This window comes from Colletotrichum abscissum, assembly GCF_030869225.1.
Source record: "Colletotrichum abscissum strain IMI 504890 chromosome Unknown Scaffold_17.1, whole genome shotgun sequence".
NCBI classification, from domain to species: domain Eukaryota; kingdom Fungi; phylum Ascomycota; class Sordariomycetes; order Glomerellales; family Glomerellaceae; genus Colletotrichum; species Colletotrichum abscissum.
The window spans coordinates 37016-55808 of record NW_026850065.1 but is presented as its reverse complement, the minus strand read 5'-3'; the positions used below and the strand labels follow the sequence as shown (position 1 = coordinate 55808).

The window sequence follows — 18793 nt, the reverse complement described above, 5'->3', positions numbered from 1 at the left end:
ATATTGTATTGTCATGGAGATTCATAGCTGAGATCTTAACTCCAGACATCGGTATACGAGGCCTAAATAGCAACACTCGGGGTATGAACAATATATAGAGAAGCACAACCAGTAGATGCATAGAGACAGCAGCCTAATACTACCAGATATCGGTCTGAGTACTAACTTTCAGTTCAATCCGACCTACCTATGAAAGATCGCTATTCTCGAGGGAACGTCAGAAGCATCGATATCTCTTCCAATGCAATGTTGATGGCCGTGACAGCACGACTAACACAGGAAAAGCATTTCATGCATCTGAATCAATGTAAACATGAAGTGATCTCAATCAAAAGCGCCCGAGAGCCGTTGATAGAAGCTCTAAGACTTGCTGCTCCTAATAATGGACACACCGCAAACGATATCAACTAACGTCGCCTCGCGTCCACTCAAGGGGTCAGACCTTCCGGGACAACCAGCAGGCGTGATTATTTTTATAACATGCAAAGCCACATAGTGCTGCTACACGTCCAAATAGGGTCTCTTCTAGCCAAAGCATACGAGCAAGTCAAAACGTCGTCACCCCCGCCCCCGTCGCCCTGAACTCCACACAAACCCACACATCTAGCATGCTCGCGAATCCACCAAAACTTCAAAAACATACAACACCAGGTATTCGCTGGTCGTCACCGACCCAACTACTAATCCGGCCCTCATTGGCTTATCTATGGGAGAGCGGACGGGATCCCGAGTTTTCCAATGGGTATGGTCGTATGTGGTTGTATGAGGTTGTCAAGCTGTCCATAGATCCGGACTATTGCAATGAGACAAGAGCGCCACAGCTTTAGCGCAATGGAAACACCTCCAAACAGCTGTGAATACGTAGAAGTGTATTCTTATTTTCAATCTCTGATCGCTATTACTTTGTTTGCGGGTTGAGAACATAACGCACTTAACGCTTCTTTTGCAGTGTTAGACGCAGCATCCACCACTCATCAAGTTGTTCTTCGCATTTGCGAGAGCCATGGAAACCTCATTTGACCGATGAACTTCCTGACCATGCGGATATATGGCTTGAGAGCTCAAGTTTCCGTGTCTTACTCAAAGTCGATGAAATCCGGAAACATGCGTGGTTGAGAGTGAGTCCCTCGGCTTGGTACTTCGTCAGTGTTCCCCTCGGGTGTAGAAATGTCTAAGCCATGAACCAAAGGCCAAAAGTCCGAGATTGAATCAGACTGGAGATAACTTCAGAGAACTCTAGCCATTCAGTATGCCTACTCGTACTTTGATGAGCCCTAGAAAGAGAATTATGCCCTGACGCAGCTGGGCTCTCATGTGGTTCCTCCGCCCGCCTCCTGCCTTCCGTGGCATACTTGGCTGAAATAACATCTTTCTGCGGGTAACAGAACTTTTAGTACCACGACGTAAACGTAGATTCACATAGAGCACAATCGTCGATATAAGTCACTTGCTTTCTTACCCTCAGAAGTTTACACTGGAGGCGGCGCGATGTCTTTTTAAGTGTCCTAGGCCATCAATGTCCTGACACAAACAAAAACCAGCACCATTGATAATTCGATGAAAAGATTTGCTGGAAGTCTGCATGTCAACGCACCAGAACCTCTGAGTTGATTTTTGCGGGGCTAGACGAAGTCCCATGCTCAACACACACATGCCCTAGCGTGACCTTTGATAACACCGTAGAGGACAACGCCGATACTGAGAAACATATAGCCTCTAACTATGATTTTGTGATCATCGGGCCAAAATTTTGATAGGCAGGGGTTGGCAATCCTTCGGCTTCAGACATGCTGTTAAGAGCCGAAGAAGGCTCTCTGTATCATCTATCTACACTACTAAGAGCAGCTTTTCAAGCATGATTCAAGCAGCTTCATCCCGTTTATTGTTGTCTCCTCGTTGGCTACCGACAAATGGACGTACTCATCAAGGCACTCGTGGTGGCAAGCTTCACTATCGTACCCATCAACAACTCCAACAGCACCCTAAGTTTCCCTCTTCTTCCACATATTACCCATTCTAGCCGTTCTCGACCTGCGTGAACGTTCAAGACTATGCTTAACAGTGCCTCGTCACATCGACGGCGTGATTGAGTTCCTGTGACTGCCGAGGTGAGATAGTAGTGTCCAACGATGTGTGAAAGATCCCACCGCATCAACGGTAACTCGCATGCATACACTCTGTGGGGTCTGCTGATAGTGACACCGAGTGCCGCACCTCTTTCCGGGCCTGGCCGTGGTTTCAATGAGTCCGAAAGTAGCTTGGTGGTGACATGTTGCCACACCAAGGGAGTGTGGCACTTCATGACACTATGGGAGTCGGGTCTTAGGGACCTACTGGTTAAAGGCGCCGCGGCCAGTGTACACTTGCTTCATAGGAAATGGCAAGTAAGGCAACAAATCATCGACTCTGACAGCAAATCTGAATTTACTATGTCTAGGCAACTGACAAGGGTTGTCGGTGCGAATGCTAACGCTACCCTTGGCATTGGACAAGTCGGCGGTTCGAGTGTAGACTCAACAGGTTGGACCACGCTCCTTGCCATCCACAGAGGTCCATATAACTAGTAACAGGTTTTCTGGAACCAAGCTTTATATAAACGGAGTGGAAACTCCGCCGCTGACTTTCCGGGATCTCAATTTGCCTCCCAACAATGTACGTGTGTGCATGTTTGCTCAGCTTGCAGAGGGCCTCGAACATTTGGGTAAAAGAAGGCGGGCAAAACCATCAACCAGGGACAGAACTGGGACAATGAGTCTTTCTCGCGCGGCATACCGTAATGGTCGCGTTGCATAGACGCAACATCCAGATGGCTGCTCGTTCAGTAAGAACGCGGACTTTCTTGCATATACTGGAGCTAGCCTGAGACATGCAGCTGCAGCTGTATCAGCTGAAGATAAGAAATGCCTGCAAGGGGAATCCTCAGCCTACCTGCCCCAACCCTCTTCTGCCTTTCTTGCCTCTTCTCTCCCTTTGCTGTGGCGGGTCAAGATTTGAATCTGGGTGACAGGAAATGTTAGTATGTACGCAAAATGCAGGTGTTCTCCTTCACGTTATAAATCTGATTTTATAATGTCCAATATCAGTCGATGTATTCTTCAATACATAGTCACCAGATACTTCGGCGCGTATCAATGCCCATTGAATATAGTCTATGTATAAGTTTGCTGCCGCCCCTCAATTCCGAGGTCACAACTCAACTCAAGTCGTCAAACTTCTCGCAAAGTATAGTAGTAGAATATGATACATCGTTCAACCCCGTAGATCCAGCACCCATTCGGATTTCATTTCCTGCACGTCCCTTTCTGTGGCATCATGAGCAATTGTTGCCAATCACAGGAAGCCACGAGCTGGCGATCTGTTTGAGTGCGTGCTGCAGGCGTTATTCGCACATCCAATATATTTTCTTGGCTGCAGAATGCACATCAGTCGATAGTTTCGTCAGGCTGAAAAGTCCTCGACCCATAAGCCGGACACCGTATAGCTACATTACCTAGACTCATAGAATTATAGAAGCTCCCCATCCCCATCATCGACGGACCTCATCTGATCTGCTTTGTAGTCTTACTTTTGTCTTTAAGTGCTACAACTCAGTTGTCATCAAGATTCCAGGCAAGAGTTGCTTAGCTCTTAGAAACTTCAATCACACGTCAATATGTCGCCCTCAGAGGTTGCTGTGCCCGAGAACCCTGATATTCCCAAGGATCCAGACGACGAACTCGGGAAGATTTGGAAAGTCGTTGAAGACCGAGTGCGCAGTATGGCCGAGACAACAGGCGTAAAAGTCCCAAGGGGGGACCTGGCAGTCAAGAATGTCACGGATCTATTGGCTGCTCAAGCTCAGAGGTCTGTTGATGGCTCAGGAAGGTTTCAGGAGGTCCAGCAGACCTTTGACAAGACATTGACTTGCATCCGGACTCTCGGGGACATCGTGATTGGGCCTATATCACAGGTAAGATCTAGCGATGAGACGTATTAATTGTATTTTTCGTGATTCGTGTGCTTACTGGAATCTTAGGTTTTCGGCGGGCCTGCAAACACTTGCTTCAACGCGTTGACGTTTGTCATTCTTGCTTATCAAGGCTATAAGGGCATGTTTGAGGCTCTGGCCCAGCTTTTGCAAGGGTTCATTGAGTCGCTTGGCAGGCTTGATGATATCAAGAAATTGAATCCCACGCCAAAGCTGAGGCTTATTGCTTGCCAGCAGTTGATGCTGTTTGTCAACGTCTGCGACCTCACACTCAAGTTGCGTCAGAAAGTGCGCTTCAAAGCGCGCGCTTTCTTCAACTCGACCTTCCTAAACAATGACGAGGTGAAGAACCTTATAGAAGAAGCGAAGAAGCTCAACAAGAAGGAATTCCGGCAAATCCAGATGGACATCTTGGAAAGGCTGGATCGGGTTGATAGGAATGTCAATGGCTTTATGTTTGACTGGAAGACTGGGACTGATGAGAAGAAGTGGAAATCTACCGTGATAGACGAGCTTGGGTGGCCGAATGGCTCTGTGCTACAGAGTACGGAGGGCAAGATCCCAATCTTTTTCTGGAAGGAGCGTTTATTGAAACACTTGGCAAGGTCGTCCCATGATGACGGTCGCTGGCTTTGGAACCACGAACGCTTCCATAATTGGGCACGGGGGGAGAGTCATCATATGCCTGTCTTGGGGCTCGAGGGAGACGAAGGCACAGGAAAGACGCATCTGGCATCGAAGATCATCGAACATCTGAATCAGTTGGGCAAAGGGTCTTATGTGGCATACTACTTCGTGGAGGACAGCCGGAAGACCGAGTCAAACGCAGAAAGGGATACCGAGCCTGTTATCATACGAAGCCTTCTCTGGCAATTCGCCGACTCTTGCCGGCCCTTTCTCAAATCAACCGCAGCAGTTTGCGAAACGAAACGGCTGATGGTGAGATACGACGACATGTGGAATCTTCTGATCTCAAATGTGGCTTCTGGCAAGACGGAAGCCAGATTCTTCATCGTCATTGATGGACTGGCAACTGCACATACCAAGTTTGCCAAATCTCTTTTGGATGCGGTCGAGAGTCAAGTCAAAGCCTGTCAACGAATCCGTATTCTAATTACGGGCGTGCCGGCATTCTTCAGTGACCTGGAAGAAACACATGAACTCGGGATTGAAGTTATCAGGTTGAGGGATGAGAACCGCTCAGACATCGACAATTTTATCGACGATCGTATGAACCGGATGCCGGAATTGACGAATCGATCCAATGTACGGGCCGCACGAATGAGAAGAAGGATAAGCAACAAGTTGGTAGGGTCGGCAAGAGGAGACTACCGCAATATGGCCCATGTATTGGACAAGATTAAGAAGAAGCCCCTGGATCAAGACTGGGTTGAGAACTGTCTCACAGGCGCCAGCAGTACAGCAGCTAGCAAAATATCCGGAATGGTCCAATCCATCGACACGCAGAGTCCTCACAACATATTCGATATCAACGAGATGATTCTTTGGGTCATCGATGGACGGACATGGTTGAATCTGCGTCAGATGGCGGCAGCATTATCACTCGCGCATGCCGCAGAGAGCAAGTCGCAGCAGGACAATGAGCGGAATATGACAGCCCGAAAACTCAAGTCCAGAATTGAGGGCGGCACTTATTCGCTCTTCGAGCGCGATGAGGATAAAGAAATCAAATTCAAAGGCGGCCTGAGCATTGAAGAGGCCAAACAGGGCATTCCACACAAGAGATCAAACCCTGGCGTCGCCCGCGGTGGCATCACTACAGATTCGATGGCCATACAGCTAGCTGAGGTGAATCTGGTGAAACATTACCTGCAGACTGTCTGTCCTAAGAGTCTTTATGACAAGTTCGGTTTCACGGAATTCTTCGAACAGAAGCTCAGCAGCGAGGCAAGTTATACTTGTCAAGACCCGGCAAATGCAGAACTTGTTCTTTCTCTTCGCTGTCTCATGTGTCTCGTGGATGAGCGGAAACCCGAAACCAGGGCGCTTTACAGCTACGCAGCAGAAAATCTCCACGAACACTTATGCTCAGCTATTACTGAGCCCGGCGACACCCATGACGAGCGGTCTTCCCCGGATGATGAATACGGCGCTACAGACAAATCTGATTCGTCAGATGACGAGATGCATTCTCCTTATCGATCCCAGAGAGACCCTTTTCTTCAAGCTCAAGTGGCGGGCTATCTTGCAAGACTATTTCTCGAAGACTACGCCATGGACTCGTTGTTTGGATTTTGTTACCCCGTCAGTGATGACAGAAGGAGTGTCCTCGAGCTGAAAGAACTTCCGGCCAGCTGGAGTGCCTGGATCATGGATGACAAGGCACTTAATCTTCTGAAGACGTCGCTTTTCCGGGATACTGATGTTCTACGACACACCGGTGAGAGCGGCTTGGTGAAGTCTTTGACAGCGCCAAACCACGTCATTGAGAAGCAACCTTTCGAGCTACTGAAGTTTGCTGTGAAGAGGGCAGTCACGCACCTCTTAAACCCAGGTGCGACAACCTACGAGATCGAAACGTCATTCGCATTTCTTCTCGTTGCTGAGGCAAGGGTAAGCATGTCCTTCCCCAGATTCTGACAAAACGTAGCAACTGACTTTTCATTCCAGTCAAACGCTGAAGACAAAGTCATCGACGAAGACAATATATGGACGCCCACAGTTGAGCAGGTGAAAGCTGTGGAGGTTTGGGCGTTGAGAACGTCAGCAAGCGATCCTACCTCGGTTTGGACAGCACATGTTGCCGCCGTACTTCTCAATCTCAACAAGAATGGACACAAAGACATTCCTCTCAGATATGTTGAGAATCTAGCGCGTGAAGCATTGAACAAGGACCCATCCAACTGGAAGGCATCTTACGTCCTGGCTCGAGCTATTGAGAGGGACGAAGATGCTGCCGAGCTTCTTGAGGGTATCATCATCAGCTACATGTCTGGCGAGGAATGCCCCGGCCTTTCTCGAGACAAAAGGCTTCTGGCGGAATTGTACCTTGAGCAAGGCGACAGACTTTGGAACATGGGCGGTCAAGAGAATCAAGTCAAAGCTGCCGAAGCGTACAGTAAAAGTGTTGAGAAAGACGGCACGCATCACACACGATACGTCAGCATAGTAAAGCGATACGCAGAATCGAAGATGTGGAGACATATTGCTTCTCTGATGAAGCAGCTTGTCGCGGGCTTTCCCCAGAGGCACGGGAATGCTATTGGGAAGATCATGTGGGAGGGAATCTATTCCGATCCTTTCATGATCGCCCTCGTGCGGACTGCAGACGCCCTAGACGAATGGGATCTGTTGAGAGCCATCTATGAGCAGGGTGAGAAGGGAAATTCCTCGTTCTGGGTCACTTTTGAGCTGCGATCCAGTTACGGCATTTCCCTTTCAAGGTCTCCGAAGCATCAGGATGAAGCGCTCGCAGTGTTTGAGGAACTCATGGATAGAAAGATTGAACCCGGATTTGAGTACTTCGAGCGCATGATGCAAAACCAAGTACTGCGGTACATCATGCCAATGTACACAGCGCGAGTCGCGGCGTCGAAAATGACGAAGACGGAGCCGCCCGAGTTCGAAGAAAGAGTTGACCGGCTGCACAAGGATTTCATGAAATCTTACGAGAAGAGCGATTCCATGCCGCTGACCGTACTCTATTTCTCAAGATACTACCTTGCCCGTGGAAAATCTCAGAAAGCAAAGGAAGTAGCAAGGGATCTGGTATCACAGTCTCTTGAGATGATGCTGAATGACGACTCAAGCGACGACTATCAGTGCTTCTGGCAATTACAGGCACTTTTCTGGACCTTCAAAGACATTGACAACGCCATCGCAGCAGTGACTATGCTTGCAGCGGTGGAATACACGGAACATGTGAGGAATAAGGAACAATGGGAAGAGCAAATGATCGAGTGGAGGCGCCGCAATGAATCGAACAAAAACAATAGCAATGGTGAGGTTCACGACGGCGGAAATCACTTGCCTCATCCAAGTTGAAGCCACTCCCCCCGAGAGACCGTACTGTGTAGCTGACAGGTACTTAGGACACGGAGCGAACACCACACATAGTCAAGACGACTCCCCCGATGCACGGGCAGCACCACCTCCCTCAGTATCCGGTATCGAATTGGCGCCAGAAGAACACGACGATGATGGCCAGGAATCAGGGAAGCCTAAAGAGCCCATATACGGCATGAAAATACTTTGTGACGGCTGTGACAAGGAGTTTGATAATCCAAACGGTATGTGGACGTGCATAGATGAGTGCGGTCAAGTCCAATTCGACGAGGAATGCCTCAAGAAACTGCAAGAGGGCACCCTAGGAAATTTCGTTTGCAGCAAAGACCACCTCTTTGAGAAATTTCCGGAACAAAAATTCAGGGTCAAGGAATTGTCCAAGGACGAGGTCCGAATTAAAGGAAACATCCTTTCACTGAAAGCTTGGGGGAAAATTATAGAACAGCAGTATGCAACGAAAGCAAACAAGGTGTAGAAGTCACGAATTCGCATGGACCGTTTGGGCTCATTTGGGTCTTCAAGTATCTTGTCATCAGGTTCTCTATAATCCGAGTTTGCGTTTTTGTATACACTCATGACCTTCTGGTATAGGAGTAAGCCATCTCCATCGAAGGGCTCTATGATTTGACTTCCAATAGGGTAAAGGGCAAGCGGATAGGCAAGCGGCCGAGGAAGAGAAGTGTTCGAATTACTTGAATGATCCTACCAAGTTTGGTAGGTACTGCTAGCGCTACATATCAAGCCTTGGAAAACCTGTCAAAATTCCAGCACATTGCTAGGGAATTACACTCTTGTGTGCTATATGCCATACTTCAACAGACTTTCCTGCCCATGCCACCCTGACTCCCGGTGATCCACGCGTCCCGGCAAGACAGCTGTTCGGGAAGTCGACATGGCGACATGGTATCGGCAGCAGAGTCAGATAACTCAATCAAAGGCCAACGGGTAAGGTGTGAATGCGATCAGTTGATGTATTATCTTCCCACTCCTGGTAGGTATCATGCCGTGTGTGATCATTGACTCAGGAGGGTTAGAAGCGCGGGTGCTTCTAAGGGCTTACACGTACTCGCTTGCCCGGCTTCCATCGTCTACACGAGTCCAACACCGCTTGGGCTGGAAACTTCTGAGGAAAAGGTTGACCTGAAAGAGAAAGCGGTACTGTGCGAAGTATCCAAACAAGCAGCGATCTCATCCTTTGCGCCTCTCAAAGCAGAAGCGCAGAGACCAACTCCAAGGGGGCTAACAAAAACGTCTCAAGACATGTCGTGCATATCGTCTCGTGAAGAGAGTGAGCCCGCATAATCTTTCGTGCTCCGGCGTAGGGAGAAAACGAGAAGGCGAAGAGGAGACGAGAAAAAAATAGAAGGCTTCTTTTCAATCTTGACCAAGTGTTGGTCCATCCGCACCACCCCTTGGGCCCCCTCGGGCATCTCGCGTTATCGGTTGACCCGGGCAGGATTCAAGGGGTTGAGAAAGTGTCTGACTTGAGCGATCGACCCGTGAATCAGAAGAAGCGTGATTCAGAAAGAGCTGGGACACAGGGGAAAAAAAAAGAATGGTCTTCGTCATCCATCAGGAACATCCATCAGGACGTCGTAAGGCATACGCACTAGTAACGGCTAACAAACCGCACAGAGAGTGAGAAGGAGGGGGAAAGGGGGCAAGCCCGACGTCTCAATGCCATCATGCCTAAACTCTCATCCCGGGATTCCCGCTTCTCGCCTTTTCGCCTCTCTCTCGTCCTCGCCGCCTCGTGCCCACCCTCCAGATCCCTCCTCCTGCGTCGTCCCGACTCGAGGGAAGAAAAGATTGCCGGTGGACGGATCTTGGCCGTCGTCAAAGAGGGTGGGAACATGGGCCACCAACCACTCATCCTGCACGGCGTTCCCAACAACACGGGAGAAAGTCCGGAGGTCGGAGAGGTTACGGTGGGGAGAGAAGAGAGAGAAAAGAGGAAGAGAAGGACGGCTTACGCATGAAGCGGTCCGAGTGTCTGGTAGTCAGAAACAGCCGTAGTTGCGGAAAAGGTTGAACTGTGTAGGTTAGGCCCAATGGGGTGGTACTCCTCGGACGGGAAGCAAGGGTGTCCAGGGTCTCTCTTCAGGTCTAAGACTCTTGGGATTTGGGCTGTCTTTTTCTCGCCTTGTAATACAGATCGGGCCGAAGGATGTTGTCAGTCTCCCGAGGGAGCGATGTTGGGCTTTGAATCGTAGTGGGAATACATGACAATGTCATAGTGTGATATCAAGTTGAGAAGATTACATACATGTCACTATGAAGGAACTCGCAGATTTGTTTTAACTTGTTCAGATTTAATTGAATTAACCGACCGACCCTTGACCCGATCAACGCCACAACAATGAACATGATGGTCTTTTTGTTACATTATAGAAAACTGCTCGTGAAAATGGGTCATTAGTGACAGTCGTGTCGATGTCGCCAAATATTACCAAGCGCGTCATCTAGAGGTTGGTGTGTCCCTCGCCTTTCCCTTTTGGCTGGTCTTTCTCTCTTCCTCGCACCTAAGAAGTATCATCGCCTTCTTCTTTCTCTATAGTGGGATATGGAAAAAAAATGATTTCAGAAATGGATTTTTTGTTGTGAAACTCGATGCCGTTCAAAACACGCTTTGTTTGTGACTGCTCTGCCGCGCGCGCTCCTAATAACATGATGTCTAATTTTTGTGTTGATTTTTTTGATTTCTTTCATGTTTTGGTCGAAACTCTCTCCAGTTGCTCGACTCAGGACGCTTAGCCCTCCTCGACGACGGCGCGGTTGGCAATGTAGAAGCGCTCGCCCTTGTCGTCCTTCTCGTGCTCGAGGGCGACCTTGCTCAGCTGAGTGAGGACGTTCTCGATGAGGGTGTCGGTGACGCTGCGCTTCTTGCGGCCCATGTCGTTGAGGACCCGGAGGTTGGTCAGGACGTAGTAGACCAGGGCCATGACGATGGTGACGGCGACGGAGTAGACGAAGACGACGCAGACGGTGACGAAGTCGGTGCGGCCGTTCTCGGACAGGAACTTGTTGAGCGAGGGAGGGGAGGCGGGCTCGCCGCGGCCGCCAGAGAACCAGCCGAAGACGCAGAAGAGGATGGACAGGACGTCGACGGCGGCGATGGCACCGATGAGCTGGAAGGAGGGGAAGGTGTCGAAGCCACGGGTGACGAAGATGAGCCAGTTCTGGGTGAGGGAGATCTCGAGGAAGAGAATCTCCTGGACGGAACCGTAGTCGTGGATGACACCACCCTCGGTGATGTACATGGTACCGCGGAGAATCCAGGTGCCGGCAGCGAGGAGAGAGCCGAGAACGATGGAGATAATCCAGATCTTGGGCAATTGCCACTCGACGGGACGCTTCTCGAAGTGGGCGTTGTCGTACTATTGGTTTGATTAGTGACATGAAGTGAATGTGCTGAGTGAGGCAGATACTTACAGCGACGGCAATGGTGGCCAAATCAGCGAAGAGAGCGAGGAAGACAATCAGGTCGGCGCGGACAGTCTCGTTGATGATGATCATGGAGGTGACCAGGTAGATCTCCAAGTGCAAGCAAAGGGCGATACGGTACTGGATGTAGGCCTTCATGCGCTGGAAAATCTGGCGAGACAGCTTGATGGCGGAGACAATGGTGGAGAGACCGGGAGCAAGGAAGACGATATCGGCGGCGGCCTGGGCAGCCTCGGTGGCACCCTCGACGGCAATACCGCAGTCAGACTTCTTCAGGGAAGGAGCATCGTTGACACCGTCACCAGTCATGGCAGTCAAGTGACCACGCTGCTGAAGCATCTCGACGACCTGGTACTTGTGCTCGGGGAACACCTCGGCGAAACCGTCGGCACGCTCGCAAAGATCGTGGATGGAAGTGCCAGCCATGTCGGAGTGAAGAAGCTTGTCGGAGTTGTAAACCTTGGTACCGAGCTGAAGCATGCGGCAGGTCTCGACGGCGATGGCGTGGGCGTCACCAGTAAGCATCTTGACCTGGAGACCGAGAGCCTGGGCCTCGAGAATGGTCTGGCCGGTATCAGAACGAGGGGGGTCGAAGAGGGACAGCATGCCGAGCATCTCCCAGGGGCCATCCTCCTCCTTGACGGCGACGGCGAGGGAACGGAAACCACGGCGAGCGAACTCGGCCGCCTTCTCCTTGAAGAGGGCGGACTGCTCCTCGGTGCAGTCGGTGAGGGCGAGAACGGCCTTGGGGGCACCCTTGGCGCAAGTGTAACGGACACCACGGTGGGTGGCGATGGTGGTGATACGCTTGGAGACGGGGTCGAAGGGAGTGAACTTCTCGGTCTTCCAGCCGTCAGAGATGAGCTCCTTGGCCTTGGGGTAGCGCTTGAGGGTGAGAACGGTGATCTTGTCAATGGGGTCGAGAGCCTTGATGTTGTGGGAAGAGGCAAGGGCGGCAACGGCCATCATCCAGTTGATGTCGACTCCCTCCATGACGAAGGGCTCGCGGACGGACAGCTGGTTGGCAGTGAGGGTACCAGTCTTATCGGAGCAGAGAATGTCGACACCGGCAAGGGACTCAATGGCGGTAAGCTTCTGGACGATAGCCTTCTCCTCGGCGAGGTAGGCGGCACCGACGGCCAAGGTGGTGGTGGTAACGCAAGGCAGACCGATGGGGACACCGATAATGAGAAGAATCAAGGCGTAGTGGAGCAAGTTGACGGAAGTGCCCTCCTCAGAGACCTCAATGGAGCGGTAGAAACCACCGATCCAGGCGGCGAGGATGAAGATGATGACAAGGGCGAGAAGCGTAGTACCGATGGAGTTCATGATGGCCTTGAAGTGACCCTGGTCCTGGGCGCCCTGGACGAGGGAGGCGGTCTTTCCGACGAAAGAGGCCTGGGCGCCGTGGGTGACGATACAGAAAGCCTTGCCGCGCTTGCAACCGGTGGTGTAGTAGCAAGTGTCGGTCATGAACTTGTCGACAGCGAGGGACTCACCAGTCATGGCAGACTGGTCAACGGCGACGATGGAGTGTCCGAGGGCGGGGTTGGCGTTCTCCTCATCACCCTCCTCGAACTTCTCGCGGCGGGGGGACATGACATCCTGAGCCTCGAGCTCAGCCTTGTAGGCGCTGTAGCCGGCGGGGTTCTCGTAGTCGCAAATAAGCTGGCAATCGGCGGGGACGACGTGGCCTTCCTCGACAATGATCTAGAGAGTCCGTGTAAGTAAGATTGGCTTTCCCTGAATCGCCGATGCGATAATCGAGATGAGACGACTTACAATGTCACCGGGGACGAGTTCACGAGCGCGGATGTCTTCTTCTCTGCCCTGGCGGACGACACGAGCCTTCATGGCAATGTCACCCTTGAGGGAGGCGACGACGTCGGCAGCCTGCTTCTCTTGGTACCAACCGACAGCGGCGTTGAGCAACAAAATGGCGACAATCAGACCGGCGTCAAGCCAGTCCTGCAGGGCAAAGGCGAGGATAGCGGCACACTCCATGACTGCATTGAGAATTAGCGTTTTGGCCTTGGTGTTTCATGCAGTCCATGCCGCAGACTGCAGTGAAGTGGTTGTTGGCTTGTGCTTACCATAGAGAATGGGACCGCGGAAGAAACCGACGAACTTGAGGAACATGTTCTCCTTCTCGGTGGTGAGTTCGTTCCAGCCGGTGTACTTTCTGCGGCGCTCGACTTCCGTGGGGTCAAGACCTTGCCTCATGTCGGTCTTGAGCCAGTCGGCGGGAGTGACGAAGCCGCTGGCACCAGCGCCCTCCTGGGTGGCCTTCTTCCAGAATTGCCATGCTGGCACCTTCTTGGTTGTGGCCGCCTCGGTCTCTTCCACCTCAGCGTTGGGGTCCCGGTAGGTGTCGATGTACTTGATCAGACTGTGGTGAAAAGTGCGGTGTTAGTTGCCAGCGTTACATTGGAGGGAGAATTCTGAGCCATTGGCGCTTGGAGAAGAGCCAATGGCGTGTAAGACTGGTTTTCTGGGGGTGATGGTGAAGAAGATAGACTTACGATCTGTACTCCTCGTTGGTACCGCCTTCGCCAGCACCGCCATCAACCCGGTTGTTCCTGGCGCGCTCCTGGATGAAGTTGCCGGTCTCGAGGTCCTGGTCGTCATCCTCGGTGTTGATGGGTTGAGGGTAGTGCTTGTTGCCTCCTTTTCCTATTAAGCCCGCCATTTTGTATGGTGCCATAGAACAACGGAAAAGGAATACAGTCCAGCTGTAGGGGTAGTAGAGGCGAGCGCAGGACAGGTATATATAGGAAGGTAGAGGATGAGGGAGGAGAGAGGAAGGAGGGGCAGAGCAGGGTGAGGAAGAAGGCTAAACCAGAAGAGACATGAATCACGGTGGGAGAATGGGGCATATTATATTACATCTGTCAAACGGCGAGGCCGGACTGGTCGAAGAGGTTCCGCGGATGGGAACAAGAAGATGGGACCAAGGCAAGGCAAGGCAAGGTAAGGAAGGGCATGGGCCACGGCCCCCAGTGTGGAAGGGGGAAAAAAAAAAGGTAGACTGGCATTGTGGCATACTCCATACTCTCCGTAGTTTGGTACCTACCCTCGCGCGGTAATGGAGAGGCAAGAAACGAGACGAGAGGCAAGAGACCGCGGCGTCGGCGTGTGTGAGCTGTGTGGTAGGTGTGTGTGTGAACAAGGGACCGGCGTGTAGCTGCGTACCCCGTCTTGCTCGGATCAACGCCAAGAAGTTGCAAGCATCAAAACAGATGCGGGTGAGGGAAAAACCCACACACTGTGACCGGGCGAGCGACGTCGATGCTATTTCGAGCAAGGGTACGGATACAGAGCAGAGACGACGGGACATTTTTGCCGCTGGGCAAGCGTCTGGCGCGAGAAGTAGGAGCAGAAGGGAGCAGCAGCAGTACATACCTAGAGCAAAGAGCGAGATAAAAAAAAAACTGGACCGAGAAAGGCGTTGTCTGTCTATCTGTCTGTCTGTTACTGCCAGTATGTACCACTGTGTACACTATACAGCTTAGCTGCCGCTAGAAAGACACTGACAAGACAAGAGACGAGGACTTCGTGCCGAAGAACTGGGGAGCTACACTAGGACGAGCTGGCTGGCAGGGCAATCCAACCTACTACGGCGTTGGACGTGGGGACCTTTGGGACCCGCGTTCCTTTCCATTAGCTTTGCGGCTTGCGGCTGGCGGGCTTGCTTGCCTCGCTCTCTCTCTCGTGTACGTGTGAGTGTGCTCTGTGCCGTCACGCCGTGCTATCTCTCTCTCTTTCTCTTTCTCTCTGCCTCCCTCACTTCCATGTCTCGTGCCTTTTTTGGAGCCAAGCCTCTTTCTGTGTGGAAGAATATTGGCCAGCTTCTAGCGTGAATTTGGTCCCCCAGATGCCCCATTAGACGGGCCGACCTATCAAGACAGAGACAAGTCGCTGTCTCATCTGCCAGGATGCGAGGATGGATATCTGACAACAAGGGGAAGCCAGCGTGAGTCGTGCGTTTCGAGGAAGAAACTCTGCAGTGACTTGCCATTGTATGGGGGTTGAGGGTGAAGATGGGGGTCAAGTTCAAGTCTCTATGATACAAAAATAAAATGCCTCAGTAGTACTACACGGCGTGTCCTAGGGGGGGTGGTGGTTATGGCGGGATGGACTGGGCTGGGCTGGCCGCTTGCTGGGCACGTCAATAAAAAAGATTTGAGGGAAAAAAAGACAGACGAGGTCAGAAAGAAGAGGAGCTACTACCAGTACGGATACCGATACACTAGGTACGCTACGTACTTGACACAGACATAATTCCGAGATTTCGTCGAGCTCTCTGCACCGTACGGAGTATTCGTAGTTCACCTCTGTTCTCGGGCAACCCCCCGCGCGCCGCCGCAAAAAAGTCGAGCTCCAGTCTCCAGTCTGCAGTCTCCAGAGTTCCTTCGGTTGTGAGGAAGTGTCCCATCTGTCTAGTCCACGTTGAGCGCGGACCCGGACACACCCCCCTGCTAAAGGACATGTTCCGTGGGTTGAAAGAACAAGAGACGTTTGACTATCAGGGACTGGGACTGGGAGAGTTGGAGCAGAGAGAAGAGAGACCAGAGTCGGGAGTCGGGACTTGGAAGGGGGAGGGGGGGTCTGGAGGGGAGGATTTCCTTTCCATTGCCCCTCCAATTGGACGACCGCACCCCCCTTTGACCCCTCCAGAGTGAGAGACTTGAGAGTCGAGAGTCGAAAGAGAGAGAGAGTCCCGGGGCTACGTACCGTGTGAGGTATTCGCAATACGTACTCTTTGTCCTCCACTCCCCATCTCTTTTCGTCCGGCCCCTTGTCGTCGCGACAGTTTCAGCTCTGCTCCGAAACCCACATCACGTGACTTAACTCGCCGCCGCCTCGTTCCCCAATTCCACGTCCAAGACCTCTAAGCCGGTGAACCCTGGAAAGCCTTGGTCCACGCGCGATAAGCAACCCAGCACCAAACAGGTAGGTATCTTTGTACCTCTCCGAAGTCCCGCCATCAACCTTACCGCAGATGGCTTGCTCGACAATGGAGTCTCCGTACGGCGAACCCTTTCCGCTTGGCATCCACCCGCTTTCGCGTCCCGACTTTGCACTATGTACGGAGTACTTGCAGACCGTCGCTGCATTGTTGGACCTCTTTGCACATCTGCACCGGTACTGAGAACCGCTTTGCACAGCACTACTTACTTTTGCAGCATGCAGCGTGGTGGGGGTGGAAAACTTCCTTTTGGAGGAGCCGAGGCGGGAAGGGCAAAGGACCACCCACCACTGGCAACGTTCAACTCCCAACTCCCAACTCCGTCTTGCTTCCGCTGTACAGTGCGGACGGGCACTTGGACGGGCATCTAGGATAGAGCCTCTGCCAAGACTCCAATTGTCATGTCCTCGTCTTGCCCTCGACTGCGGTGATGCAAGTCTATGTCTGGCTATGGCTCTCAAGACTCCAGTAAGCAGCGCCAAGAAATCCCCGGAATAGACCGCGGCGAAGGGTGTTTGGTTGCGTGTGAAGAGGGTGGTCCATTCACGATTCGTAGGGTTTTGAATTACACGAAAGTGACAGGCGGCGGTCAAAGCCCTCTCTGTGTCTCTCTGTGTCTCTCTCTCTCTCCCTGAGCTCTCACTGTGACACTGCCTCTGCCCCTCCCCCAAGCATCGCCAAGTCTTTCCTTGGAAACACTGTCAAGCGATCTGCCTCGCGACGGGCCTTGAGTTGAGGCTATACGTGAACCATCCCATCCCTCAAGTGTTGCGCGTTTGCCTTGCCTCTCTGTCTCTTACACTACACACCTGTTAGCGTATTTCTTTTTTTAAGCTCTTCACCGCTGGCACTGCACTGCAGAGGAAATCTTTAACCCAAATTAAGAATAAAAAAACAAATCCGACCAACGAGATACTCCGGGGAGAAACCTGCCAAGCCTTTTTACCCCCGGCCAAGCCCAAAACCAAACCTCGATCAAAGAGTGCAACGGTATCGTAGTAGCATTAAGAGTATGGATTTCCTGGAATAGCAGTATGAGTGGTTTCTACTTGCCACGGTACGGAGACTTCAAGACAAGATAGTTTGACGCCATGTGCCGTGACTATCCAATTGCGTTCAGTATGTACACACACACACACAGACTGATTAATGTTGGGGCCTATGGATATGGGGAAATGGGGAAGAAATCACCGCAATATTGGATGGGGGTGGGAAATGAATCGGCGACGTTCAACCTGCAAAGTCACTCACGTTGCGGGCCAAGAAAAAAAAACGAGGCAGATTTTGTGCAGTGCGGGCAGCGCATACGATGCGGGATATTGGGGTCCCGTTCACGCGCCGTATGCGTGTGCAGCAATGTAGCTTGTGCGGTGTGCCCGCGGTGTATAATCCCTATGTCCTCATTTGCGCTTGAACCTGGCTTGACCGACCGGACTGGCTGGCGTCCATCAAATGCCTCACCCACGGAAGTCAAGAACGCCACTTGGCTCGTTCTGGCTGTATCCTGGGGGAGGGCCCGACTGGCCTTGCTCTTGGCTTGCGTGTGGTGAAAGTGGAAGCGCTACGGATACGTCAATCTGCCTAGTTCTCGCATCTCGGCACGCAAGGCAGCGTGTAATACAGAGTAGTCAAGTAGTCTCGACGAAAAGATAGGGACAGCATGGCAGTCGGAGGCGAGATGACGATGGATTATGGTTCCAGACGGAGCTGGATGGATGATTGCTGTTCAATGTGGCAAGTCGGCCGGCCCGTTGACCGGTCACTCCTGTCGACGAACCCCGTTCCAACGAAGTTTCCACGACTCCTCCTACGCGGGTACCCAGCTGTGAATTACTCTCCGACCTCCGACGACTCGACGAGCGAGCGGAAGTGAGGACTCGACTAGTCAGTGGGAAACCGGGAAGACGCCATTGGACCAACGTGGCCAAAAGCGAGATTTGCGCGAAAGAGACCCGTTGGATGATCCGTGTGCAATTTCTGGCGTAATACGCTGCAAAGAAGTCGCGCTCCGCTGTCGCTGGCCCTTTGCTGCTTGTCATGCTCGTCTGGCATTCGTGGGAGGAGCCACAAACGTCCCAAGCCAAGCCTGGAGGAGGAGGCGAGTCCTGACTTTTCCGACTCAGGGACATCGTGCATTGGTTTGTGCGGCATCGAAGGGAAACCGTTCGCGCAATGCATTGCTGGAGCCCATTTCTTTGCCATGGATGGGGGCACCACTGGCTCACTGGCACACTGGGTGGACACCGGTTCGGTTCCATGGAGATGCCTGCCACGATAGGAAAACACTAGCAGCAACGCTAGAATGAAAAGAAGAGGAGTTCCTGGGGCAGCAAGCTGACGAGGAGGGTCCCCTTGCTCCAATGGCAGGGCCCCTGCAGAGCCCCAGG

General features: G+C 52.0%; 3 protein-coding genes across 3 annotated transcripts; 1 reads left to right on the top strand and 2 right to left on the bottom strand.

Annotated features, from left to right (window-relative positions):
- Nucleotides 1-3652: 3652 nt before the first annotated feature.
- On the top strand, nucleotides 3653-8468 carry CABS01_07669 (uncharacterized protein; the record flags this gene model as incomplete). Its single annotated transcript, XM_060541031.1, has 4 exons — nucleotides 3653-3949; nucleotides 4016-6541; nucleotides 6599-7928; nucleotides 8020-8468. The coding sequence occupies 4 exons, from the start codon at nucleotides 3653-3655 to the stop codon at nucleotides 8466-8468; spliced, it is 4602 nt and encodes a 1533-aa protein (XP_060402531.1).
- A 2275-nt stretch (nucleotides 8469-10743) lies between these two features.
- On the bottom strand, nucleotides 10744-14141 carry CABS01_07668 (plasma-membrane proton-efflux P-type ATPase; the record flags this gene model as incomplete). The annotated part of the gene is made up of 5 exons (XM_060541030.1): nucleotides 10744-11370; nucleotides 11426-13147; nucleotides 13220-13443; nucleotides 13531-13826; nucleotides 13960-14141. The coding sequence occupies 5 exons, from the start codon at nucleotides 14139-14141 to the stop codon at nucleotides 10744-10746; spliced, it is 3051 nt and encodes a 1016-aa protein (XP_060402530.1).
- Nucleotides 14142-18287: 4146 nt separating this feature from the next.
- On the bottom strand, nucleotides 18288-18458 carry CABS01_07667 (uncharacterized protein; the record flags this gene model as incomplete). Its single annotated transcript, XM_060541029.1, has 1 exon — nucleotides 18288-18458. One exon carries the CDS (start codon nucleotides 18456-18458, stop codon nucleotides 18288-18290), a length of 171 nt encoding a protein of 56 aa, XP_060402529.1.
- Nucleotides 18459-18793: the final 335 nt, after the last annotated feature.